The sequence below is a fragment of the Doryrhamphus excisus genome, linkage group LG14 (assembly GCF_037039965.1).
Source record: "Doryrhamphus excisus strain RoL-2023G ecotype Guam linkage group LG14, RoL_Dexc_Guam_v1.1, whole genome shotgun sequence".
In the NCBI taxonomy this organism is placed as follows: Eukaryota; Metazoa; Chordata; class Actinopteri; order Syngnathiformes; family Syngnathidae; genus Doryrhamphus; species Doryrhamphus excisus.
In genome coordinates this window covers 3433245-3460836 of record NC_136370.1, presented here as the reverse complement: position 1 = coordinate 3460836, position 27592 = coordinate 3433245, and the positions used below count along the sequence as shown (strand labels likewise).

General features: G+C 44.5%; 2 protein-coding genes across 8 annotated transcripts; one reads left to right on the top strand and one right to left on the bottom strand.

The window, feature by feature from the left end:
- Window positions 1-26: 26 nt before the first annotated feature.
- On the bottom strand, window positions 27-9934 carry nsd2 (nuclear receptor binding SET domain protein 2). Of its 3 annotated transcripts, none has more exons than XM_078796174.1 (22): window positions 9800-9934; window positions 8050-8678; window positions 7802-7952; window positions 7517-7680; window positions 7013-7327; window positions 6274-6406; window positions 5668-5747; window positions 5493-5604; window positions 5303-5418; window positions 5129-5218; window positions 4930-5056; window positions 4656-4856; window positions 4403-4582; window positions 3945-4101; window positions 3664-3866; window positions 3422-3525; window positions 3081-3350; window positions 2889-3005; window positions 2159-2300; window positions 1949-2055; window positions 1680-1875; window positions 27-1584 (listed from the first exon to the last, which is right to left on the bottom strand). In XM_078796174.1, exons 2-22 carry the CDS (start codon window positions 8656-8658, stop codon window positions 1286-1288), a joined length of 3873 nt encoding a protein of 1290 aa, XP_078652300.1. In that variant the 5' UTR covers window positions 8659-8678; window positions 9800-9934; the 3' UTR covers window positions 27-1285. The 3 variants fall into 3 exon arrangements, with proteins under 3 accessions (XP_078652300.1, XP_078652301.1, XP_078652302.1); XM_078796175.1 differs by lacking the exon at window positions 9800-9934 and adding an exon at window positions 9610-9793; XM_078796176.1 differs by lacking the exon at window positions 9800-9934 and adding an exon at window positions 8967-8982.
- A 1012-nt stretch (window positions 9935-10946) lies between these two features.
- Window positions 10947-26669, top strand: letm1 (leucine zipper-EF-hand containing transmembrane protein 1). 5 transcript variants are annotated; one of them, XM_058077815.2, is made up of 15 exons: window positions 10947-11283; window positions 13414-13471; window positions 13629-14103; window positions 16272-16415; window positions 16830-16967; window positions 17149-17352; window positions 17437-17556; window positions 17637-17768; window positions 17886-18044; window positions 18526-18633; window positions 21648-21680; window positions 23086-23220; window positions 23290-23483; window positions 24155-24293; window positions 24885-26669. In XM_058077815.2, exons 1-15 carry the CDS (start codon window positions 11199-11201, stop codon window positions 25035-25037), a joined length of 2277 nt encoding a protein of 758 aa, XP_057933798.2. In that variant the 5' UTR covers window positions 10947-11198; the 3' UTR covers window positions 25038-26669. The 5 variants fall into 5 exon arrangements, with proteins under 5 accessions (XP_057933798.2, XP_057933797.2, XP_057933800.2 ...); XM_058077814.2 differs by having other exon boundaries at window positions 24137-24293; XM_078796179.1 differs by having other exon boundaries at window positions 11245-11283; window positions 13414-13484; window positions 24137-24293.
- Window positions 26670-27592: the final 923 nt, after the last annotated feature.

The window sequence follows — 27592 nt, the reverse complement described above, 5'->3', positions numbered from 1 at the left end:
ACGTTTGTCTTGAAGTAACAACCAGCAGTATCTGAGCCCATCTAGTTTGTAAAGATTGGTCAAAAAAACACCGCTGTAAGGGGAAAGAATTTATATTTACAATAGACGCATTGCTATGGGCACTTATACATTATGTACATATTAGTCTCTGGGTTAGGGGACAGTAGTTAACAGTTCTCACAACATCCACTACATTCAACAGAGCAGGTTAGTTAGCATGACGATCGTTAGCTAGCTAGCAAAACAACTTCCCACGCAGAGCCAACCCTGGGAAAATAAAAAGTTCAAATTAAGCTATTCGTACAACTCAAAGCCGATAATTTGGAAGAAGACAAACTTGGAAAAATATTGTGTGAACAAGGTTCTTTCAACAAAAAAAAATAAAGGCCACTTTAGTTGTGAACTACTTTTCCATAACAGCAAAAGTACACCGCAACAACAAGAACAGAAAGTGGATCCTTAAAATGACTCAAAGTTCATTGGTATAGTTTAATAAGACTAAGTAAAAACGTTCCCCGATTGTGCATGGAGCCTTTAAACGTCTCAGTAGTGTTTCGTCATCGGGCAGTTCCGCCCCTCCCACTATCACGCTGATTATTATTGCCTACAGGCCATTGTATGGAAAATGAAACATTTCAATAGCAATAAGATAAAGCACAACAGAACCTAAAGTGTAAAACGTGTGTGTACATAGATATATATCTGTCAAGTCAAGCATGGGATGGAAGCTACAACAAAGCCGGATGTCTGGCATATTATACATATATTTACTATTTATACTATATATTAGAGTACAAAATACATTTGGCAACGTGTTGGATCAGTTGTGGTCTTGATCAGCGCACATTTCGGAGAGCAATAAAATATCCTGTTTACTGCAGGAGTTCTGTCATAGCAGCGTGGATTAACTCAACCTCTTCCCACAGCAAACCAGCTGAGAGTAAAGCAAAAGCACCTCTGCTGCTCGCATTCCACCACTGGATTCTTTTGCCCATCTCTGACACAGGTAGAAACTACTAGAACTGCTGAATAAAAGGGGCAGGGTTGGAGCCATTGTGGCGCCAACGCAACTTACTCTACAATATAAAAAAAAAGGAGGGGGAAAAGGCATTTTGTTGGAGGTTTGCCGTCTGTGCTGCATTGCCACAGGACGTAAGCTCAGTGCAGGAAGAAAAAGAAAACCTGAAGACGTGTGCTGTGATCGTTCCCTGATGACGAAGATTTAACTGACTTGTTTTTTCTCTCTATGGGTTCACATAACTATGACCTTTGGTGGAGGGTCACTTCAGGCTTCAGCTGCTTTGCTCTTGGAGCCCTTGCCTTTCACCTCGCCGCCATTCGCCTTCTTGGAGCCCTTTGGGCGGCCGACGGTGGGTGTGGCAGTCACAGTGGCAGTGGCCTGGTCCAGCTTGAGGCGTGCCTCCTGCTCTTCATGTTCAAGGCAGCACATGTGTCCAGTCTGTGGCAACAGACGTAGCGCCCCCTCCTGGTGGGCCTTGCAAAAGGAGTTGGGGCACAGTTGGCAGAAGGCGTCAGAGTTCTTCCCGCAGACATCACAGTGGTGCCACGGGCAGTCCCAGCGACCTGCAGCAACATCATGCAAAAAAAGGTCAGACATCCAAGTTTTGTGGAAAGAACCAATGGGATTATGTGACCGTGCTGGTGCCGTATGTGCTCACCAAACGGCCTCTTGGAGAGGTTGAGGCAGGACAGGTGGAAAGCTTTGGTACACGTCTTCTTCCCACAGATCACCAGCTGTCCTCCGTCCCCACAGCGGAAACACTCGTCATCTGACTTTTTGCCCTCTGTTCGCCTCTTCCGGTACTTGCGCTTCAGTCTCTTCCCTTTGGGTTCGGCCGCCGTGCCGTTTGAGTTCTGTGGAGGTGAGGTCATGAGTTCACGAATAACAAACCGTAGACATTGTTTTGTCAGAGCAGTTCTTTTCAACCTTAGGTCGATCTCCCAGGAAGCCACTGCAGTTAGGGGCGCCGCAGCGACACACCGTCTTCTCGTTGCCGAGACAGTCCAAGTTGTAGTTGAACGTCAGCTCAGTTCCTGGAACAAACAACTACATTTGTCACAGTAGATCCTGCATTTGTTTGCCGGTGCCCTTTCCATAGAACTTTGCTGGGAGTGTGTGTGTATTTTGTGCAAAGACCTGATGGGATGTCGCAGACGGCAAACAGGCCGACCCGCGTGTCGCCGTTGACGGTCCACTTCTGCGTCTCGCAGTTGGGCTGACAGCTGTGGTTCATAAAGCGAGAGAAGTTCCCTTTTGGACCGGCGTCGATGATTCGGTCCTTTGAGAGAGAGAGAGAACCCCCCCACCCACCCACTTCTGTTATGGTTTGGTGCTAACAAATGTAGTGGTCTCCATGCACACTACTACAGTTTCTGCTTGGACAGCAAGAAGAACTTATGGGAAAAAACAGTCACGCCGCATGTCACTTGCTGACGATGGGAACAACGAGGTAGGTTGGATTGCAAGGTTTACTATGCATAAAGCGCTTAACGTGCAGTTCCAGTAATGCCTCATGCGCTGCCATGTCCAGATTATCCATATTATGTTTATAATCATTCATAGTAACGATGCCATACGGCTTTTCTCCAGACAAAGCATCTCCCTAATTTCCGGACACATTTCTTTTGCTTTCCATGTTTTTCCTCTCACTTTTCTCCGTGATGCTATATTGCAGTCCTGTGGCAAAACATTAAATATGTGTTGACATTTGTAGTATTGGCAACTGTGACGTTACAGTCCACTGTCCTGCAACATTCCCAATGCAATACCAAGTGATTGATGTCGCTCCCAGTGGACAAGGCACTGCTGAGTGCGCAGCACTTGAATGCACCGTGGAGCATCAGATATAAAACAAAACGCCACAGACCTTGTCAATAGTAAGCATGTAGAAGTCAGTGATGTTGTTCTCGTGGGCGTACTTGATCCTCGCCCTGCATTCGTCCTCATCTATCAGCTCACCGATGTACTCGTTGACAAACTCGCCCTGTCGCATAAAACCCAAATTACACATTGCCAGCTGCGTCACTTTTCCACACGAGTGGGCCGTGTCCCTGCTCACCTTCTTGATGTCACGCAGTGAAATCAAGCCCCAGCCCTTGCCGGGGGTCTTGATGATCTTGGTCTCAGGGTAGAGACGTTGTGTGAAGTCCTGGTTACAGCAGCGCCCCCCGCTGGGACACACCTGGGGGTGGCACTCGTACTGCAGCATTCGGTTTAAACACTCCGACTCAAAGCTGCACGGCCGGTCCTCCGACGGCTTGCAGTTACACTTTGGGATCTCGGCAATGTCGGCGGTGTAGACCTGGACCTTTCCAACTGGTTTGTTCACCTGAAGGAAGAGCGGAAACCTTGTGAGGGAGATGTCAAGACGAAAGAAAGCATGGAGGTTTCATATCACACCTTGATAAACTTGTACGGAGGCGGCTTTCGGTTTTTCTCCTGCGCTTCCTTGGCCTCCTGCTTCATCTTAATCTCCTTGAATCGAGCTTCCGCCTCCATCAGCGCTGAGAGAAGCAAAGCATTTGATCAATAAGTCTGTTTGGTAACCTGGTACATGTAAACACAGGAAGTGATGTTCCATGATGATCATGTGATGTTTGATCTGATTTGTGCGTTCTAAGGGGGGCCAACTCCATCTTTACCAGTCTTAAAGACTTTCCCGATGCCAGTCCTCTGGTACTTGCTTCCTCTGTCGCCCTCCATGTAGGGAAACACTCTGCCCTGATGGGTCCAGAAGTAATCTTTGGAGCCAAAGAAGAAAACTGGAAACTCTCCGATCTCGTGACGAAGGTGCTGTATGTTGGTGGGTATGTTTCTGGGGTGGTGGATCTCTGCAGGCCACCATCTAAAGTGGACCAAATAACAGATTGGCAATGTTCTTGCTAGCGACAAACGTCATGGAAGTTATTTGTAATTTGCTAACCTGTACGTTCCCAGTTTGACCCAGATGATGTCTCTGTATTTGGGCTTTTTCCCGGCCCGGCAGTCGTTGCAGAACCAGCTCCCGTCAGGCATGGCAATGTTCAGGCAATCTGGGTGGAAGGCGGCGGGACAAGACTCGCAGCACAGCAGCTGGCCTCCTGCACCACAAAGACTCCATTAGCAGCCAGTAGCCGTTTGCTACATGTACAAAGTCATGGTAATGGTTTTATTTCATTTGAACATGCATCAGATTACAATTGAGTGCATCCCATAATCAGTTCCCAGTTCCACATGTCCAAAAGGAGTAGGAAGAAGCAAAGCTTATTAAATCCTACCCCTGCATCTGCTACTTTTACAATCTGAAACTTACATTTGTTCACTTCCTGCTTTCCCAATATAGTTTAAGTTTTTTTTATTTTGTATTGTATTTTTGTCATGTACCGAAGTACGGGGTGTTACCTTTGGAGCAGACAAAGCACCAACTGACGTTGACGTGACTGTGGTGGCTGTAGCCCTTCTTGGCGTTGAAGTGGTTGGTGCAGATGATGGCCGTGTTGGTCACCATCTCGCTGCCTGCAGCGATGCACAAATCGCCGACATGGTAGGCGACGGGGCAGCGCAGACAACGCATCAGCCGCCCTGGAGCCCAGAACACATTGGTCAAGAGTGCATGCAAAGTGCAGCAATGCGGCAGTGATCCAGACCTCCTCACCTTTGGTGGACTTGTGCTGCGTGCGGCAGCCATAGTGGCAGCTGAGGCAGGTGTGCAGCGGACAGCGGAAGCCCTTGTTGTCAAACACAGTGAGGGGGCTGAGGCGGGCGCACACCTCATGGTAATATTTCCCACAGTGGGCGACGTGGCAGCGACGCACCTCACTGTCTGAGCGCTTGCACGTGAAACACGGATGGACACCTGGCAGAGAACACAAGGACAAAAGCTTAGTAAAAAGCGCGGTAAAATAACATTTTGTCTGTATTGTGCTCACCCGTGCTGCACTGCTGACACAGCAGCTTGTTGTCAGCTTTAAAGCTTTCACTCAGGCAGCGGAGATGGAACATCCCACAGCACTGACCTTCACAAGGCACCAGGTGCTCTCCGGCCTCCTCACACACCTGTAGATAACACACACACACTCGCATAACATCTCTGTGGTTACATTGTGTTTCCTCTAGCAAATGACCCACCTGGCAGACAAACTCTTTCTTGCGTTCGCCCTTCTTCATCCCATCCAGGCTGTCACTTGGAGAATCGGGACATCCTTCACTTCCAGAGCCCTGCACAGCAAGCATAGAAAAGTTCTTTCCATGAAATTGCACATTCAAAAGTGTTGGTCATGCCGTGACCGGATAATCTCTCACCTCAGGTTCGGGATCAAGTGACAAGCGCCTCCTTTTTGTCTTGGAGGGCTCACCGAAGTTTTCTCCATTCTGCTTCCGTTTCCTGCGACGCTTTGGTTTCTCGGCTTCCTGGTCATCTGAGCGGGAGGAACATGTGGAATGACTGGTAAGCAAATTCACCATGAGCGTGCTGATGGGAGTTATTGTTTACCTGTAAGCCCTTTAGACTTTTTTAGTCCTTCCGTGGTTTCTTTTATTTCTTTGTTGATCTTCCTCCTCCTCTTTGGCTTCTCGTCGTCTCCCTCTGACATGGAGGCCTGGGACTGTTTAGGTATGTGATTTAATTTCAATGATCCTTTTACAAAAATATATAGCATAAAACTCACATTTTTTCGTCTCCTTTTTGACTGCTGGCCTTTGTCCACGTCCAACACATTTGTCCTCTTCTGCTTCCATCCCTTCTTCACTAAAAGTACACATTATTTATTTGTCTCAGTGTTTCCCCTGAGATTTACAGCTTTGTGGTACGGCGGTTTTGCTATTTTTAACATTGAGCGCACGTGCACACGCACAGTGAGTCCAACTTGCAGACGTCCTTCCACAGTGACATTTCGCACATTTTCATAGAACACAATAGTAAGACTCAAATAACACATTATAATTGGCACAAATGTGAACACATGCATGCATCACAGTAGACTGTGATGTAATGTGGGGCGCCCACATGCACGTGGCACAGTGTTATAATGTGTGTGTGGGGGGTTATCGGGATAACCAACAGTCATACAGTATGTGCACACATACACGCATGCAGCGCAGCCGACGATTGCAATTTCTCCTGTAACTTTTCAGACTGGACCTACATACTATGTATGTTTCATATATATATATATATATATATATATATACATATACATATACACATACATACATACACATACATATGATCATTTAAAACACTTCCCTCATCTAGTTTGAACTTTTCCACTGACCTGCAAGTGAACCGTTATTCAGTTTAATTTTCTGGGCAGGTTTACTTCTCTTGTCTGTCTTTAAAGGGGAGCAAAGTTGTTTAGGTCTTTGCTGCTTCTTGAGAGGCACAACTGATCCCACCGCCATGTGATCCTGTAAAGTAAAATATTTACATGTAAAAGTAGCAGAGTGATGGTATGGAGCTACAAAACCATGTCAACATTTCAGATGTGTTTGCACTTGTAGTCTGGTACTCTTTTTTTAAAAAATATATATACTATGTGTGTACTTTTAGTGGAGTTAGTATTCACGCATGTATTTTTGTCAGCAGACCAAATAATGCTCTGTTAATATGCACGACGGCCACCTCAACTGGATTGTGTATGTGTACTTTGTCCGACAACCGCACGCACCCAAAAAGAAGTCATCCAGGTCACCTGATGCTAAGGCTAAGGCTTTTTCTTAAAAAAAAATCCTGCAAGGAGGTAATGAATCTGATGACTTTGGCCAACTATAATAAAAAATAAAACCCAAATCACGAGCAACCATTCCATTTCAATAAGACCACTACACTGCTTGCTTACTACTGTCGTTATGGTGGTCGTGACACTGCAGTGTTGAGAGTAGTGTGGTAGTAATCTAGTAGAGAGTAGTAATCTTTTCATGATTTTCACTCATCATTGTGCTGCTATGCATCGCCTGGTTCCGTGCGCATTTGGTGAAAGTGTGAAGGCGTCCTTTTTCAAAGCCTTTCCAAACCTTCGAGAGTGTTTGCAGTCCATCCAGCCATTCCCCTTGTTTTGCCGTGGTCATGTTGGTCCCCGCTAAAGTGTTGTCTCTGGAGGCTGCTGTGAGCCGAGCCAGCGAGCCCAACAGCAGTCGAGTCTCTGCCTCCATGCTTGGTTCTGGCTTTAACTTGTCCAGGATGCAGGGGTTCAAGTGAGGACCGTTGTCATCGTACACAAAGGTAAAGTTGGCCAGACGATCATCCAGCGTCATCACAAGGGCCTCCGTCGCCTGGATCACACCCATCTTCCACTGAGGCCTCAGCTTACGGGGCACCGACTGAAGAGTCTGGACACATAGGTCAACTGCTATCTCACATATTACGCAACAAGAGGCACATTACTGCAACTGAAGTTATGTATTCACAAAAGCACAAACAAGCTGCAGCATTCAAATGTGCGACCCAAAGAAACCTTATTTAACACATTTTAAGGAAGTTGATGTGGTAAGACAGCACATCCTCTACAAAGCTAGTACCTTTTTGTGGATGACGTGGGAGACTGGCTGCTTGTTGCGCAGGCTGAGCTCTTGGTACTGGTCTTCCCCAGCGAAGGACACCATGTTCTTCTCAAAGATATAACCCCTCTCTGGAGCATCTCCAAAATACTGCACATGGTAAAGCAGGCCTGACCTACTTTTAGCTATAAACGATAATAGACAGATGCTTCAATGAGGGATGAGTAAGTTGCAACTGCTTGAAGCCTGAGTCTTGCTTTAAAGTCACCGCTTTGCACTGTGAGACAGTCAGGAGGGCGGACTCACCATTGAGTTTGTGTTTGAAGTGATGGTTGAATTCAGGGTCTATGGTCACAATGCAGGGCCACCAGGGGTACCCTGACACCTTGGTCCAAACCACATCGCCAACAGAAAAGCTTCTCTGCTTGTGAAAGGCTTCCGGAGAGACGACAGCAGGCTAGAGCACGAAAGAAACATTTTCCTCACATCCAAAGGAAAGCGGCAACTAGTGTGAGCATCATCTATGCTAAAATGCTACAAGAATATAAACAAACCTCATCTGCTGCCGTCAAAACAGGATCAGAGCCGAGTGTCTCCTCAAATATGTTGGAGGAACCAAGTCTGGGTTGAGGTTTAGGTTTGTGAGGTCTCCCCCTGCGCCTCTTTACTTCCTGGCTTTGCTGTGGTGCAGACGCCGTCCCTTCAACGCTCGTGGACAAACTAGTCCCACCGGCCGAGCACGGCTCAAAGAGAGGCACCCCGACCACCTGGGGTATGGTTACCTTCAATTCTGACTCGCTGTGCGGACTGCACGTGTGCGGATGGGTGCCATTGGAAGGCGGGGCTTCAGCACCTTTAAGGATGGGTGCTTCTGCAGCACACAGCTTGGGAATGTCGTCCTGCTCCCCGTTCAGGACACGGGAGGTGAGGTCCTTGAGAGTCTCGTGGCTGTGGTTATTGTGAGTGTGGTTGGATATTTTCTGGAGCACGCCATCCTGCAAGGTCGTGGCCAGCTGGGCGGCGGCTTGGTCCATTAACAGGGAAGGGTCACCGCTCATGTCCCCCCGAGCTTTGTGCATGGCGAGGGACTCAGGTGGCTGCTTCATGCTGATGGGGTTGGCTGGTTCGGGCATTGAAGGCAGAGAGCTCCCTTTGCTGTCCATTCCATCCAGCAGCTTTCACACTGACAAATGACACAATTAAACCCTTTTAAACTTGTAAAATGATGTTAAAATGGCTCTCACTCCAGTGCAGCACATGAAGAAAGCTTGCATAATCTGTCACATAATGTTCCAACAGCATTGTTTGTTGTGTGCTTAGTATTGTTTAGATAATCAGCGACTAAATGAACAAAAGCGCCAAGTAAAAATACTTTTCCGCAAAAACAACATATCCACAATGCATCATTCTGACCGACTAGCATGCATGCATGCATGCATGGGAACAAAAAGGCCAGCACTTTGCCTCTTACCGCGGACACTTCCAAGTTCCACCTGGAGAAAGGACGAGCTAGCAGCTAGCTGCAGGCTGCGGTGGGGGCATGGAGGAGGCAGGCGCCGTGTGCTGCGATGCCCAATGAGGACGAAGATAAGCAGCGCATCACCGGCTGGAAAAGCCGCGGAAACGGGAGCAGATGACAAGTCCGCTAGCTCCTTTTGGGACACGGTCACAAATGTATACCCCTAGTAAACACGGATTGCATTCTCTACTACATCGATAACATTCAATGGCGAAAAACACTCTAATCGTTAACAGAGTGATCTTGGCTGGCTAACAAGCGCCCTTACTTAAAAGTTCCTCCCCTCGACTGTCTACTTTTAATTCACTAAGTTTACCTTAGCGAATCACGCCACGTCATACTGCTATTATACGGAAGAGATAGAGTATTGACAAGCGGTCATCTATTATCTTCAACCACACTTCGCTCGCCACCGTCAGCCATTACGAACCAGCAAATAGACAAAGCCGCAGTACAATGTGACTGAATGTGAATAACTGAGCTCCTGGGTCTTTATGAACTACACTATGAATATGGCCCAATAGCTACAGATTTGGTTGAACGATTCCGGTTGTGTGGATTAAGTGTTGGGCCGTGGCTTGGTTGAAATACTCACTTTTGTCGGCGCCATGACAGCTAGCTAGTGAAGCCCATTCAAAAGCAGCGCACAGCGTTAGCATCAGCTAGCTGCTAGCTAGCTCGCCAAAATGGATGGTCGGCCCGAACAAGTGTACTCTTAAAAAGTCTTAAAAGGCCGACATCAGCAGCATTGACAACAACACAAAATGCGGCGTCTCGATGTTTACCTGTCGGACGTCCACTCAGTCGTTAAATGGAAACGCTGCTCTAATCCATCCTGTAAATCGAAGGATTTCATTGAAGTGGAATGAATAGGCTTTTGCGGGTAACTCAAACTGTGAGGCCGACCAGCGCGAAAAATGCTCACTTCTGATTGGTCGACAGCTCACAGTACACGGCCGGTCCTTTCAAAAAAACCAACCGTAAGAAGTGGCTGACCTCGGGGGCTCATTACCCCCCCTTTCACTTGATTTAGAGGCACCCATTACATAACACATTGTTATATTTATTGTCATTATATGTTTTTGTAACTACAAAAACAGAGAAAGTTGCAATCATGGAGATAGATGTAAGACTGTTTTATTCTGTTTTGCTAATCATTTGTGCTTATTCTTCAATTATAAACATGTAAAATACACCATAAACACTGAAAGATATACATAATTATGTTTTTTGCCCAGCATTTGGGGAAATGTATGATAGGCCTTTGGCAATGATATGCAAATATTGTCTGCTCATCAACTTCAGGTTTTTACAAATGTAAAAACTTTAAATGCAACTATTGTCTCTTTTTCTGTTTTAAATTCTCCATAAGATGTACAAGTCGCCTGGTTCTGGAAGAAAAGAAACAATTAACATAAAAACACACAATTAAAATAATGGAGAAATCAACAGAAGTAAATATATTATAATAAAACTTTCATAATTCAATGCAATCGTATCATTAAAAACCAGCAGAAGACAAAGTGAAGTGTACAATGTACAATGTGTGCAAAAGTGCTATTTACTTAACCATCGCTTATATAATTACAGAATAAATAATTCATTTAATACACGTTTAAAATAAATACGATGAAAATATAACTGAACATTTACGAAAAAAAATTAATGTTGAGAATGGCTTTTATTTGTTAAAGCAGAACGGAAACTTCCTTCATCTCGCTTAAAAAAAACAACTTTATTAGAACTAAGCGCATTTCAGTCAGACTATGACATCGGGGTTGTGTAAAATAAGAAAATAAGTTGTTAAAATAAATACATACACACACATAGTATATACAGTATGTACAAAATACAATGTAATACGTATTGTATACATTATCAAGCAGGATTGGTCCGCCGTCCACACCCACGTGACTGCGAACGCGCTAACGGTCGAATGACGTCAGAGGAGGCACAACACCGGGCTAGCTGTCAGGCAGCGCTAGAGACAGGAAGGGCATGAACACGGAGCTGGCTCCTCCGATGTTGTACACTTATTTAAAAGCGTTGTATTTCGTCTTAATGTGTCCACTCGAAGTCTCTTTTTGTTTCGACAAACACACTAGCTAGCCCGTCGTCTCGCTAGCTTGCATGCGAAGGTAACGTTCAGAGATAAGATAGCTAGACAGACAGAAAAGCCCCAGCATGGCGTTAATCCTGTTTACGAGGTCCAGGGCACCTTTAATGACAACTTCCAGATCTTTAAACAACGATCTACGAAAAGCTAAAGGTAAGGACCCGTCATTTGTTCCCGTGCCCGTTTGTGGGGGATGGAAAGGTGTGTCGCAATGTAGCTAATAACTAGCTAGTTTACGTTAGCATTTCTAGTACTTTTCCGCTTGGACTTGCCAGTGAGGGGGAGGATGAGTCATTGCTACCACAGTAATACCACAAGTCATCTCATAAGTAGTTAGCGGGTGAATTGGTGCCTTTCATGTTACTACTGGTTGACAAAGTTGGAGTGAGAAGAGAATTTGAAATTGAGGTCATCTGAGGACAGCAACCCAGTTCCCATGTGATGATGCCTGTTACCATGGCAGCACATAAGGAGGGTGTGCTTATGAAGTACACTATCAAATTGTTGGGAGTTCAGTCATCATGTGTACATTTTTGGAATGTGTTAAGCATACAATCAGTAGTCACTTCATTAAGTACACATTAGGAATGTCCCAAGTGATACTTAAAAGTTTACTTTGTGTTTGAAATCCTCTTTTTTGGTCGGCTTTGTAAAAAATAGTATGTATGTTCAGTAGGTACATGTATAGAATACAAATGCAAAGCAGGAGTTTTAGTACCAGCATTCCTTGTTGAAGCTGCTCCCTTTTGGTGTCTCTGATAAGCAAAACAAGTACGATTTTAAATCTCTGAATTTCTCACAATAAATACCATAAATGTTCACTTTAGCACAATAACACTTGAGAGAGAGAGAGAGCTGAATGTACATTGATCACTCTTACAAATGATTAAGGTCAGCAGCAGTAAAGATTAGGCCATTATGTAACAATGTGCAATAAAGTTTCTTTGGTTGTGCTCTGATGTGGAGGTTTGTTGTCATTCGGCTGTCTGTTTGATTAGAACATGTGCTGGTGTTTTTTGAAGTGTGTGCCATTAATTCACTCTTGTATGTAGTTGACGTGCCTGACATTTGAGTGCCAATAAAAACACAAAGACAGACAGGATACAGGTCTTGAATTACTGTTGTTGTAGTCTGATTTGGTGTTTCCAATATTTTTTACTGTCATATCTACATGAATGATGCATTTTTATATGCATATTTATATAATAACTCTGTATTGAATTGAAATGCGGGAGTGTTAATATGTCAAGAGAATGATTGTTTACATGTTGCTACTTGCTCTCATATAATATGAAGGCAAACACTTGTGCAAGAGCAGGTTCCGGTCTTTACTTGCTATGTGTTTCTAAGTGTCCTTATTAAGCTTTGAGAGTTAGACAGCTGCAAGCAGAATGTAATAGTGGGGCGCCCCAAAGTTAAAAGCACTACTGTAAGTGGTGTCCTTCCAGTAAACTCTGTGTGTCCATCATGTCCTGCCAGGCCTTGCTGGATCCGTTCCAGCCTGCCATGTGAGGGTCAGAATGGGGGTGTGGCCTGGCCATCTGTTGTCTAATGATTGGTGAAAAGTGTGTATAGGCTCCACCCACTCCCTGCAGCTAACTAGCTTCTGTGCAGTCCTTCAGTGGGCCTCCTGAGGTTTTGTCCTCAATAATATAGACTACATACGCTCACAGTACACGTCATTAGGGCCATAATGTACAGTGGATCTGTGTACTTTGGAGATTTGCCATTCACAGCCCTGCAAATTCCCAGTTTTTAGTAAAAACAAACACATCTCATTCACACCAAGTCAGTAATAAATATGTGATAATACAGGTAAAATGTACAGCATACATGTACTGTTGTTAAAAGCCCACATTGTTTACATGTTCATGTCAAATGTATGTTTAATACGTGTGTATGAGGCATTTTGAAGTGTGAAGGGGAGGGATCCGGAGCGGAATCTAACCAAATAATTACAGAAGAACATCTACATCAAGTTAGCCGTGTGTCAAAAATTAAGGTCAACATAATATAACTACAACAATTATAATGAACATTTTAAATTCAATGCTCCTCTTATAGTGTTGGTTGAAACTAATCAACATTATCTTTGTACTGGATGAATTTCTTGTATTGATGTTATTAAATTTAATTTGTAAACATGTAAATGAAATTGGTTAATTCAAAAAGAAGAGCCAATGCGACCACAACTGATATTTTGTCTGTCAATGCCATAACATATCTTTTGCCTGATGGATGCGACCTTTGTCTCCATTTAAACAATATTCCGCCTCTTTGCAGGGAAAGTAAAAGATGCTTCCTGTTTTAACTGCACTGCGTTAAGACTCTCCAGTCAAAGGTGAGCCGATGAGGTAAAAAAACAATAAAACAAAGTCTGAAAATGTTTGACATTCATGAAACTATTTAATGTGTTTTGTATGCATCAGCTTTGAACAACCAAAGAAAGCAAAATCCAGCTTTTGCTGTTTCTGAAAGTGTAGTTTTTGTCTTCATAGACTCATTGCGTTCCAACAAGTCAGCTCGACCCAGCTGTCTCAATTTGGCCCATCCCTCTTCTTCGATGGACACGTTGGCCCCTTTTGGACCTCGGATGCACAGCGTCTCTTCTGCGATTTTGCACTCCGGGCCTCTCCTTTGTCGTACCCTGCCATTGCTACGAGATCATGGCGGCAGGACGTCCCTGGGAGCGTCAGGTGGATACACACCTCGTCAAGAAGGTGGGATGACTCGAAGGTGGAGAAGTCGCTGCGGTCACTAAAGGATAAGAAGAAGCTAGAGGAAGGGGGTCCGGTCTACAGCCCAACCTTGGACATGGAGCCTGTCAGGCGGACACTGCGACAGAGGGTGGTGGATGAAATCAAACACTACTATCACGGCTTCAGGCTGCTATTTGTTGACACCACTATCGCTGGCCGTATGCTGTGGCAAGTACTGAACGGACATGGCTTGTCCCGCCGAGAGAGGAGACAGGTGAGGCCTGCAGGAAGTTACTGTGTACTTTGTTAACAGGGTGGTTCTTCCTTTTTGTTGATGAATTCATAGACACCTTACACTGTCGCCATGCTGTGATGTCACACTATTTACTTAGCTGAACCCACCTACACACAAGACACAAACTGTTCCACGGTGAACAAAATAGAGCTGGACTCCTTCGTCTGGTGATGAAAGGAGGGTCAAAGTTCACTGACTTCTTAATAACACGTTACAAGATGAGGCAGCACAGGATTGCGTCTGTCCAGACATCGTGTCCTGTCCAATCTCAATCTGCTGCTTACCTAATGGGATCACCGGTGCAGATCGAATGCATGCTGAGCATGTTTACTCACGAGGTGTTCAGCACAGATTAAAAGAAGCATCAACTGTCGCTTCTTGGATGGCAAAACCTGAACTCGTTGTCATTGCTTCATGAAATGTGCTAAAAAGGTTACGTACATATGTTACATCACAAAGGTAATTCTACCTACATATTAACTGATGATGTAACATGGTTCAGTGGTATGTGGATGACAAGGTGTTACAATTCAGTAATTCACACCAAGTCCACTTTGCAACACAAACACGTTTGCCAGGACACACTCACAGTCTTCTTAAAAGTGCACACGTCCCTGCTCAGTAAGTGCTAGTGATCTGATTTTCACTTGAGCCTGTCTGTGTTTGGTGAGGTGCGCTGATAGAGGTTGTGATGTACGGGCGTCATGTGAAATAAGGAGGTAAGGACGGAGGAGGTCGGGTGTGGTCACACCATTAGCGGATTAAACTGAGTGGATGTGATTGGCAAGATGTGAGCCCTCCTTTCAGAAGTGTGGAGTTGTCACTGTGGCTCTGTCCACACTGGAAAGCTACTGGGTTTTGTTTTTCGCAGGTTGAAAATGAAAATGCATCCACATAGTGTCAGATCAGTAAATAGTCACATCCAGACGGTAACGTTTTCAGACACACTAGGTCTGTCGTCTTCTGCTGCACACAAACCAAAATGACAATCAGATGATAGCGATTGTCTGTCAAAAAACCCATGTCTTCTGTCTGGACTGATGACAAAGTGTCATTTCTTTTTGCGAATCACTTTGGTGTACAAGACAAAAACACCAGGAGAATGCAACTGGAGCATAAACAAAGTTCTGTAGTCCACTATTGTTGTTTTTATGCATTCGGGGCTCACTCTTGTTCTTCTGGTCATGGTACGGTATACACCTTTGCCACAGTAAGCCAGTTAAATCCCTAAACACATCTCTCCTTTTGATAGCCTCTCTATTTTAGTCTGGAAAAGTCGAAGATTTGTTGCTGGTTGCTTTTTGGAAGAAGAATATCTAGAGGGGTCTGATTATTCACTAAATATAGCGACAAAGTTGCTAAGTTGGCAAGACTGAGCCCTCATGCTACATCTTCTTATGCTCAGACCAGAGTGTGAGGTGTGTAAACAAGTTACACAGACAATTCCATGATGTGTTCATGAGCAGGGACCGGTAGCACCAAAGGTAGCACCAAATCTATTTGTGGCAGAGTGCCACATTTAAATGAATATACCATTCCATCAGTGTAGTACACTAATGGAATGGAATAGGAATGTGCAGCTAATAGCCGCTGGTTACTGTTGACGATGCCCCCGTCACCGGCCCCAACACACACGCACACACATTATGCCTCAACCATCTGCACCTTTTCAAATGCGACTGACTCCCCCTGAGTGCGTGTCCCAAATCCATCTACACCCATTCATCTAACATGCACTCACTTTTGCCTCCTTAAGCTCCTCCTTTCATATTCACTCTCAAGTCTCAAGTCCTATTTGCCTGCACCCTGCACCCACCTCCACACTTTGATGTGTTGATATAAATGTCAATAGGCTTGCCAACAAAGGCCTTTTCAATATCCTTCAGCCTTCTGGCCTGCTGACTTGCAGGTGGACTAAGCAGAGAAGACTGTTGTTGTGGCCTCCTCCACCGGTGGAGGGTCCACTCAGTAAGCCACGTTTGCAACTCTAGACTGAGCCTAACTCATACAGAGATACATACAACACAATGTTACAGTGATGAAGTGTGTGATTGTTGGAATGTACCCTGTGACATACAATGGCGACCATAGAACAGTTGTCACTATGTATTCATAAGTACTCATTTCATCCAAAATGTCCTCCGCAGTTCCTACGAACCTGTGCAGACGTCTTCAGACTTCTCCCCTTTCTGGTGTTCATCATTGTCCCGTTCATGGAGTTCCTGCTCCCTGTCGTTCTCAAGCTCTTCCCCAACATGCTGCCGTCCACCTTCGAGACACAGTCAAAGAAGGTACCGTGGATAAAAGTAGCAGTTTACAGAGTTGGATCTACCTTAGAAGGTCTTAAGATCACTTTGCTCAATTTTCATGACATTTACAGACTGTTGACAGGCTTTAGTCCAATTAGTTGTTTAATCTTTGGTGAACCCCATGACCTTTTGGTTTATGTTCGGGATATTAAACCCTGCCTGAACTCATGTATAGAAGACGGCCATCACAGCATGCTAAATGTTACTCAGCGGGCTGACTGCTTGTAAGTGGATCAACACCAAATTGTGCATCCACAACGCCACCTGCAATTTGTCATGAAGATTCCTGCATCACTCAATATGTAGCCACATAACGATAATTATGACATTATGAGTATTAATCAGATAAATGAGTCTAGTGATGATTCTAAAATGTAAACTTTTAAACTGTTACAGGAGGAGAGGTTGAAAAAGGAGCTGCGGGTCAAACTGGAGATGGCCAAGTTCTTACAGGACACAATCGAGGAGATCGCGCTGAGGAACAAGGCAGCCCAAGGCAACGTGACTGAAGAGTTCTCCACCTTTTTCCAGAAGGTCAGAAATGTTCAGACTGCTGCCCTCTGGTGGCGTTTAATATATCAATATACTTAATATGAAATAATACATCTATACCAAAAAAATGTGCATTGTTGAATTGTGCATTGTTTGGGTGATGTTTGGGCGGGCTGGATGTGGCCTCCAAAGATTGTCTTTCTAAATCTCGTCACTCCTCCAGATCCGAAGCTCCGGAGAACGTCCCAGCAACGAGCAGATCTTGCGTTTCTCCAAACTCTTTGAGGATGAGCTGACTCTGGACAACCTGACCCGACCCCAGCTGGTGGCGCTCTGCCGCCTTCTGGAGCTGCAGTCCATCGGGACCAACAACTTCCTCCGCTTCCAGCTCATCATGAAGCTGAGGAACATCCGTGCCGACGACAAGGTGGACAACGTTGTGCATTTAAGTGTTAATTGTCTGTTTAATGAAGTGAGTTTGTTGGACTAAACCTGGTGTTCCTTCATCCAGATGATAGCGGAGGAGGGTGTGGACAGCCTCAATGTGAACGAGGTGCAGGCTGCATGTCGTGTTCGAGGGATGAGAGCTCTCGGCGTCACAGAAGAGAGACTCAGAGAGCAGCTCAGCCAGGTAAGAGCAGACTGTATTTATTGATATTCCACAGTGATACACTGGATTTGTGGTGGCTCATGGTCTGTTGTGTTTTATAGTGGCTGGAGCTGCATTTAACCCAGCAGATTCCCACCTCCCTGCTGCTGCTGTCTCGAGCCATGTACCTCCCTGACACTCTGTCCCCTGCCGACCAGCTGAAGACCACCTTGCAGACACTTCCTGAGATGGCGGTATTAACAGTATGACCTCAAAACATTGAGGTCATACAACAAGCAGTAATGTTCCATGTTAAAGCCAAAAGAACGGCTTTGGGGTTCAGTCTTGACTTTGCTGGTGTTTGTCACCAGACCAAGGAGGCTCAGTTAATGGTGGCCGAGATGGAGCTGTCTAAGGTGGACAACAAGACCAAAGTGGAGACCACGCTGCAGGAGGAGGCGGCCATACGTCAGGACAACAAAGACAGAGAGATGGAGAGGCTGGCTGATGCTGCCGAGAAGGCTGCCAGGGTACGCATACTTCACTTCAACCTGCTTGCTAGTTCTTGACACACAAAAGAACGGATGTAGTGATAGTAGTGATACATGTGTAAAATAAAGTCAGGCTGCAGCGATTCATAGGTTAAATCAATTCATTTGATTAGAAAAAAGTTCAAATTATATTCTTTGCTTTGATGATTTACCTGAATGAGTGTAACTAAAATCTGGACTGCACAGCTTGACTGTAACTTAAAATACTCCGGTATTGATTCCGCACCACTGAGAACAGTGTGTGGCAGAGAGAGGTGATGGAGAGAGGCGGCAGAAAAGGAAACAGCAATGAGCAGCAAGAGAGGAAAAAGCCCAAAGGAAATGTCAGAAGCTGTCAAAATTTGGGATCATTTCAAACTCAAAAAGACAGACAACGCAATTCAGTGTTTGAACTGGCATTCCACAGCAGCACTCCACGGATACATGTGGTATGATTGCTAACCTTCCGTCTTCCCTTCAGGACGATGAGTTGGAGCAGGACGAGCGAAGCAGACACATCCAAGCAAAACCTCAGGCTGCGCATTCCGACATGCTCAGGGACACAGCGCCGGTCGTTGAAGGAGTTAAAGTGAGTACACATGGGAATAATCTTTTCTAATAATAATAATCTTTATCTGTCCCTCTATTAGTAGGGATGGGTATAAATGAGTTTTAATCTGTGCTTTTGAAATCCCTAACTTTTAAAAGGAAAAAAAAGACATATTTTGGCTGAAAATAGTCCATTTTTATTTAGTTTGTGACATGCAAGTTGAACAGAATAATAATTTAAATACTTATATATATTTTATACCTATAAACAGTACATAGACGAAATGCTGCATTTTCAGAGCACTTATTATTATTAATAATATTATTATAAAGATTCAGGATTGAAATTAAAGCAGGGGGATAAAGGAAGCCCAAACTTTTAATCTGTGGAGTACACACAAGACAGAATTAATTCTCATATGTTTCATAACTGCACTCAAGACTGGCATGATGACCAGAGAGCTGGGTTCAATCATAAATAGGCTATTACGTAGGCCTATAAATAATCATGCAATAAATGTTTTACAATAAAAATACTTTTAAAAATAATATTTGCAAAAATTAATATTTTAATGACCTCCATGGCACACCTGCAGTACCACCACGGTCCACCAGGGGGGGCGCAGCTCACACTTTGGGAATCATTGCAATCGTCAGTATATTGTCATAATGACTTCAGCAAAACCAGTACCAATACAGAACATCAGGAATGGGCCAAAAAGGTTTCTGCTTGTGATGTACGTGAACGCACCGTGCTCGCCATGACCCAGACTGGCTGATATTGTAGCTACCCAGAGCTTATGTCTCACGTTTAGAGTTCTATCTTGTCCGACAGTCTGACTGGCCGTGAACAAGTCAGGGCCGAGCGGTGTGTTGACACGATTGGACGAGCACGGCTAGTCGGGAACAACTCAAGCTTTTGGTGATGTTGTTTTGGTGTGGTTATGTCCATATGTCTGACCTTTACCAGTTTACAGTGCATCCGGAAAGTATTCACAGCGCTCCACTTTTTCTACATTTTGTCATGTTACAGCCTCATTCTAAACTGAATTAAATTAATCTCTTACCTCAAAATTCTACACAAAATACTCCATTATGACAATGTGAAAAAAGGTTTTTTTGACATGTTTTGAATTTATTAAAAATAGAAAACAAAAAAATCACATTTACATAAGTATTCACAGCCTTTGCTTAATACTTTGTTGATCCACCTTTGGCAGCAATTACAGCCTCAAGTCTTTTTGAATATGAACCCACAAGTTTAGCACACCTATCTTTAGGCAGTTTTGCCCATTCTTCTTTGCAATAAGTCTCAAGCTCCATCAGGTTGGATGGGAGACGTCTGTGCACAGCCATTTTCAGATCTCTCCAGAGATGTTCGATCGGATTCAAGTCTGGACTCTGGCTGGGCCACTCCAGGACATTCACGGAGTGGTTCTGAAGCCAATCTTTTGAGATCTTGGCTGTGTGCTAATGTCTACTATCTGTATGGTCAAGGTACATGACCAGTCTACTGAGGTCAAGAGTGCTCTGGAGCAGGTTTTCATCCAGAATATCTCTATATATTGCTGCATTCATTTTTCCTTCTATCCTGACTAGTCTGCCAGTTCCTGCTGCTGAAAAACATCCCCACAGCATGATGCTGCCACCACCATGCTTCACTGTAGGGATGGTATTGGCCTGGTGATGAGCAGTGCCTGGTTTCCTCCAAACATGGCGCCTGGCATTCACACCAAAGAATTCAATCTTTGTCTCATCAGACCAGAGAATTTTGTTTCTCATGGTCTGAGAGTCATTCAGGTGCTTTTTGGCCCATTCCAGACGGGCTGCCATGTTCCTTTTACTAAGGAGTGGCTTTCGTCTGGCCACTCTACCATACAGGCCTGATTGGTGGATTGCTGCAGAGATGGTTGTCCTTCTGGAAGGCTCTCCTCTCTCCACAGAGGAACGCTGGAGCTCTGACAGAGTGACCATCGGGGCCTTGGTCACCTCCCTTCTTCAAGGCCCTTCTTCCCCGATCGCTCAGTTTAGAAGGCCGGCCAGCTCTAGGAAGAGTCCTGGTGGTTCCAAACGTCTTCCATTTACGAATAATGGAAGCCACTGTGCTCATTAGGACCTTCAAAGCAGCAGAAATTTTTCTGTATCCTTCCCCAGATTTGTGCCTCAAGACAATCTTGTCTCGCAGGTCTACAGACAGTTCTTTTGACTTCATGCTTGGTGTTTGTGCTCTGACATGCACAGTCAACTGTGGGACCTTATATAATATAGACAGGTGTGTGCCTTTCCAAATCATGTCCAATCAACTGAATTTACTGCAGGTGGACTCCAATTAAGCTGTAGAAAGATCTCAAGGATGATCAGTGGAAAAAAGATGCACCTGAGCTCAATTTTGAGCTTCATGGCAAAGGCTGTGAATACTTATGTAAATGTGATTTTTTTGTTTTCTATTTTTAATTAATTCAAAACATGTCAAAAAAACCTTTTTTCACATTGTCATAATGGAGTATTTTGTGTAGAATTTTGAGGTAAGAGATTCATTTAATTCAGTTGGGAATGAGGCTGTAACATGACAAAATGTAGAAAAAGTGAAGCGCTGTGAATACTTTCCGGATGCACTGTAGCTCAATGACGAAATGGTTGATCATCCACCTCCTTGTTGTCCTTATTATTAGCATTTATTTAACAATACGAGGTATGTCAGTAAGGTTCCATGACTTCTTGCCACAAGGGTAGATGATCAACCAGCATGTCTACACAAACAATCCTGTGGCATTTGCATGGTTCAGAGCCTGTGATGACGTGAGAGTTGTGGCTGCTTCACCTTGACAACACGCCTGCTCGTGAGCTTCCGACGGTTCCTGTGCTGGAGCAACCTCCTTATTCGCCCGACCTTACTTTATTGTGATTTTGAAATGCAGAATTTTTTACACCAGTCCTGGAACTTCTCTGACGTACCTCTTTACATAGTAAGTTAGCATGTCAGCTATCTTGTCTGCTTCACTGACTCGCCTGTCACTTTTTCTACACTGTTACTACTTCTTCTGCACCACACAGTATGAACAGTGGCAGACATTCCTGCGCTATCAGGTTAGCCCTAACATTGTTTTCTCCTCCTCCTCCCAAGTTGTCCTCAAGGCCATTCCCAGATGATTCCCACACTCCTCCTTTTCTGTTGCAGGGTTTCCCCTGCGATTTTTTTGAAGCTGTGGAGGTGTATTAACTTAACATTTTTAATTTTATAGTCATTTTACGTAGTTATTTATAAATAATTTAACATATGAGTCATTTATCATCATTTCATGTAGTTATTATTTATGAACTACTCGACATCAACTGGACAGCCAATGAGCTCCACCTGTTGGGAATGTGATAGCATCACTGACTTAACGCCGGATACACTACGTGTTTGTTTAACAACATCTAGTGTTTTGAAGACAAGCCATCGGCATTATGATGATTACAAGAGAGCAAGATTGCTAAGTGACACTTTAAAAAGCACATTAGCATTGACGTGATAGCCACTTCTAGCTCGCCCGTGACCCAGCTATCTACCGCCAGAGAGGCTATGCTAATGGTTAAAAGATGCCAGAAAGTCGAATGAGATTGAAACATGAGCGATCACATACTCTGACATATTTGGTCTTCTCGTGTGACAGGCTGTCGTCAATTGATAAACATTTTACAGACTATTTTTATTTGCACGATAATATAGAACGCTAGACGTTAGCGACTCCAGTGACAAGGTACCCACACCGCAGACAGGCGGTTCCTGTGAATGTTTTTCAAAATAATGCACAGTGAAACATTTCCATGATATTCTAACTAATTGTGGTCAGTATGTGCGTAAATAATAAGCTATTTAGCATTTTTAGTGTATACATCTATAAAATGTATCACTCAACTTTGTTGAGTGTTAAGCTTTAGTTTGTGGCGACTTTTATTTTGTAGTGCCGGGCCGCCACGATCCACCTGTTGCAGAAATGCGTCCGGTACGACCTTCGGAGATACACAGTGGCGGATTTTTATTGTATTTATGTATTTATTTGAAAATAATTGTTGTTGCTTTTCTCTAAAAACGGGCATTTTCCTTAAAAAAAGGCAGTAAAAATCAGTCATTTTATGAATACACAATAATACATGTAAAATGTACAGCATATGCGGTGCTCTGAGAAGCTTCTAAATTGTGATGCGAGCTATGACTTAGTACTTCCAAGTTCATACTAAAATTCCTTTCCTTTCCAGTCCTTGTGAACCTTTACCTTCCCTCGTTCCTTCTCTTCTGTTGTGTTACGATGTGTTGTTTGACCCCACCCACACAATGTCATCCGTGGATGTTTGATCATCGTGGCAGTGGTAGGAATGTTAGAGAGAACCTTCTGATGCGACCTTTGCCCCCAGAGGCACAATGGATGGCACATTATTCAGGACAGTCTAAGAATTTGAGAATGTTTCTGCTTTTCCATTATTTATGTTGCCTTTTCTTCTGCTACAGGAAGAAGAGATCACCAAAGAGGAGATCGACATGATTAGCGACGCCTGCTCCAAGCTGAAGGAGCAGAAGAAGCTTCTGACTCTGGAGAAGGAGGAGCTGGAGGAGCTCAAGGACGACGTCCAGGAATACAACGAGGTCTCACATGTTCTCTTTATTGTCAAAAACCTCTGGTGGTCACCCGCCCGTCCTACCTTCCTCCTGCAGGACCTGGAGGAGATCAAGAAGGAGCTCACCAAGACCGGCCAAGAGAAGGCGGTGCAGGAGTCCAAGGCCAGCCAGCGTCTGTCCAAGAGAGTCAACCGCATGATAGGACGCATAGACAAGATCATCCTGGAGCTGGAGAAGGACAAGGTGATCCTGGATGGCCAGATGGATGGTGGAACCACGCCGCCTGTTGGGTAAGAGCCAGTCGTTAGCATTCTTCAGTCGGATGTCGCCATTAAACGTGGCTTGCAGAGTTCTTTTTCATCATCATCATCATCATGCTTGCATGGTAAAATGCTGGTGGAGATTAACAGAACCAAAACCCAATCACATTTCAAATTGTTCATCTACCGCTTAGATAAAATCCCTACCCAATCCCTAATTGATTGATTATTCAAATAATCTTTCCAGATTATTCTTGACTAAGTATAGAGACGCTGCCAGGTAAGCTAACCTGCAATAAAGGACCGTTGTGCTGCTTGTGCTAACATGGCATCATGGTTGTCTGCTGTGATTGTGCTGGAGAACTTGATTCACATTCAGCTTCCATCTTGCTTTCAAAATGCCACGCTGTCGGAAAACCTTCCATTTATTTAATGAAGCGACATCCCATGCATCGGACATCGGAGATCGGAGATTGGTAGGAAAGCACCAATCATGTGATGCCGCTAATGATGTTCCGCATGAATTAGCACGAAGGAAGCTTCTAGAAGCTTTCCGGAGAGCATATCTTTGGTGTGATCGGGGGAGCCCGAACGCAGCATGCAGACCCCCCCCCCTCAGACAAAAACAAACTCCACCACCTTTTACACCCCGCCAAAGCCGGTAACCCGTTTCCTGTATACAGTCTCTTCTACACCTTCAGGGAGAACCTCATTAGCATCGACGAGCTCATCGGTGTCATGCGGCAGATCCAGAACATTCCAGAGCACAAGCTGCAGAGCATCGCAGAGGCGCTCGATGACAACAAGGACGGCAAGATCGACATCGACGACGTCATTAAAGTACGTCCACAGATGTCACGGTAACACAAAAACATGTACAGGAGGTCCTCAGTCTATGTTCTGTTCCTATGACGGTGATGTAAGTACAGCGTTAGCGTGAGTGGGTACTTGACATGCTAAATCCGCACAATAAAAAAGAGAACAACCCCCGTTGCGGTTGTCTTGCACACTGGAATGGGCGTTGCAAGGGAAGGAGAGCTGATTGGGAGGAGGAATTTTCAGTCATGAGACCACTACACTACCTGAAATCCCCGCCCCTTTCATAAGAGCACCTCCTCCAGCTCCACCGGGACGACACCAAGGTGAGATGCCCGAACCACCTCTACTGGTTCCAACTGGGAAATAAGTTAACTAAAAAGAAGGAAAGTCAGATTGTCAGACTATTAAAAGCTAACACGAGGACTACCTGCTGCTTGTGCCAAGCAAGAAAGATTTGATTGTGAATCCAGGGTGAAAACCCCAATCTACTGAAAATGACAGCCATGTTTTCTTCTCCTATCGTCTGACTGAATGAACTTTACCGCCACCTACAGGACAGGAAGGGAAAAGCACCTTCAACCTCTGCTAACTCAGGTGTGTTTGGTCCAACAGGTGGTGGAGCTGATCGACAAGGAGGACATCGACATCTCCACCTCCCAGGTGGCTGACATCATGGTGATGCTGCAGAAGGAGGAGAAGCTGATCGAGAAGGAGAAGGCCAAAGAGAAGGCGGAGAAGGAGCAGGCGGCCAAGCTGAACGGCTAGCGGCCTGACGCTGCCAGGAAGCAGTTGAACTGACAAAAAAAAATCAAAAGGTAACAAAAAAATGTTATTTCACCACAAACGGAGCTCCTGTAAATTGAACTAGAAAAAGAGCCTATTGCCTTTAAAAGGCAGCAAATCATGGACGTGATCACGTTAGATACACTTCAGTCTGCTGTGATTCTATTATTTATTAGAGCGGGGGGCACTCCCTCCCCAGCATGAAAACCAAGCAGGAACAAGAACAAAATAAATGAATGAATGATGATGCACTTAAAAAAAATCATTCAACTGTCTTGTTTATAATTCCGAAGAGTATCACAGGATGTATCCACCAAAGACTTCCAGCGTATGACTGTCGCTTCCTCGGAAACCACCCGGAGACGTCATTAACATCATTTCCGTTCCATACGTGTCATATCCGTTTCTTTGCTGATTTTAGCCGCCCTCATCATGTGATTGTCACGCAAACTACTATGACGAGCAGCCACACAGCTGTCAATCAAGGTATTGGCTCATGGGATGGTTTCAGTGGCCTTAATGGGGGACATCGTCTTTTAGTTGATTTGGACGACCACTACAGAACAATCCAGGGGTCCGGTACCAACATCGCGTCATATATTAAACGTGGGATGTTACGTTTTCAGGCCGGGTTGACTGTCCTATACATACAACAGTGGTGCGTTCAAGGGACCGCCGAGCAAAGTGCTAAATCTTGTGTCCGCCCTGTTACACTTGGCAGGGGGTGCCGGTGTTTACATCCCAAAGGCTTAGGGCTGCATCCTGCACAGTAACAGCACCAAGGGGTCAAAGGTCAGAGGAAGGAAGACACCATTTTCTTTGATTTCCAGTATTGGTTTGAGCAAATTGTGATACTTTATGAGGTAATCAAGTAAATGCTTTGATTCCTGGGATGTGGGATAGGAGCAACGCAATAAGCATAAATACATATTTTTGGGGTGGGGGGGTTGGCTTTCATTGCTTTCTTTCTCAGTGCCGTCAGAGGTGCTTTTTTTTTGGGAGGCACATACTTATTGTGAAATATCGTGTGGGCTCACGTGACCTACAGCAGCAGCTCATCTCGCCACCAGAGAAGCAGATGATTTGATATATTTATTTCTGGTAGATATGGACGATAGAAAAAGCAGCTGGAGGAAAAACGAGCTGCTCAGGCCACACGGAAGATATTCCAATCATAGTGCGAGTGTCAGGAGCCAAGGAGTCAGGAACCTGTGTAGCAGACACGCATATATAGCTTTGTCATTTAAAAACGGATCACAATGAGTAGTGATAATTGATAGAGGAATATTTGACAGCTGGTTGATTGTCACCACATTGATTGTTATGCCACCAAACTGCTAAAAATATACAAAGAGCATTAGAATAATCTAAGGAAATACATATATACTAGCCATGGTTTTACAGCACAATATAGACTGTTTACTTTTCAATTATTATTTATTGAACCGTTTGTTTTCTCATGCAAATTTGTTGATTTGTATTTTTATTTTGAAGAATTGAGCAGTTATGACTTTTACTTGAGAATGTCTGAAAAGCTTCAGTTTTGCCCCCAATCAGATTCATGTCACTGCACAGTGGGACACAAACAAAAGTGGAATAAACAACTAAAGATGCTGGGGTGCTTTGTGTCTTTCTTTGTTTCCTCATCTCATCGCCATCTTTCTGTTGGAAAGTTATGGTCAAACCTCTTGACTTGAGGACCACATGGGGTTAAAAATATTTGCAGGGGGTCTAGGTTATATATGTATAAAATGGAATTCTATCATTCCACCTGGAATTATTTATTTTTTAGCTGTAAATGTCAAATTGAACCCAGAATGTACATGAATAAAGGATGTGGGATTTACAATGGGAAGTATAAAACATTCCAAGTATGTAAACGTCCATCCTAGTTTATTTCCCAGATGACATTCTCCACATGTTTTGCCGTCTAGCAAAAATGTGACAACGCGGCAAAACACACCAAAAAACAGCCATAAATATCACTTTTCTGTATAAAGGAAGATTACAAAAAGACGGGAAAAACAACCAATAAATGCTGAAAGTAGTTCATCATCTCCTTCTAATGTCCAATGTGCAAAATGGTAGCAGGGTGGCCAGGAAGAGGATCCCAGTTGTAGGAATGATCCACTCGTCAACATGGACCACCAACGGCTATGGAGAAGTGTGAACTTTGCTGCGAGCCGCAGCCTGTAATTGGCAGCCACTTTGCTCCCACCTCCCTCCTTCATCGCTGACAATCAAAAGACGTCTACACCTCACCTCGCTGGAGGCGGGGCTTGTCCGGCGCTTCCTGTCTGAGGCCTCTTGGGTGAACCCATTTGATGTCAGGAAGCGGCTCCTTGAGGGTCTTTGTGGTTGCAAGGTGATGTGATGATGAGGAGGTGCTGACTGAGGATGAGGGGGAACAAAGAGGTGATGTTGACACTTTCGGCATCCTTTTTATCTCTGAAGAAGACAACGACACCTTCACTGCCTGCAGGCTCTTCCCCACTGTTAATTATGCAGTAATTAAAGTTATTTGACAAATATTTCAC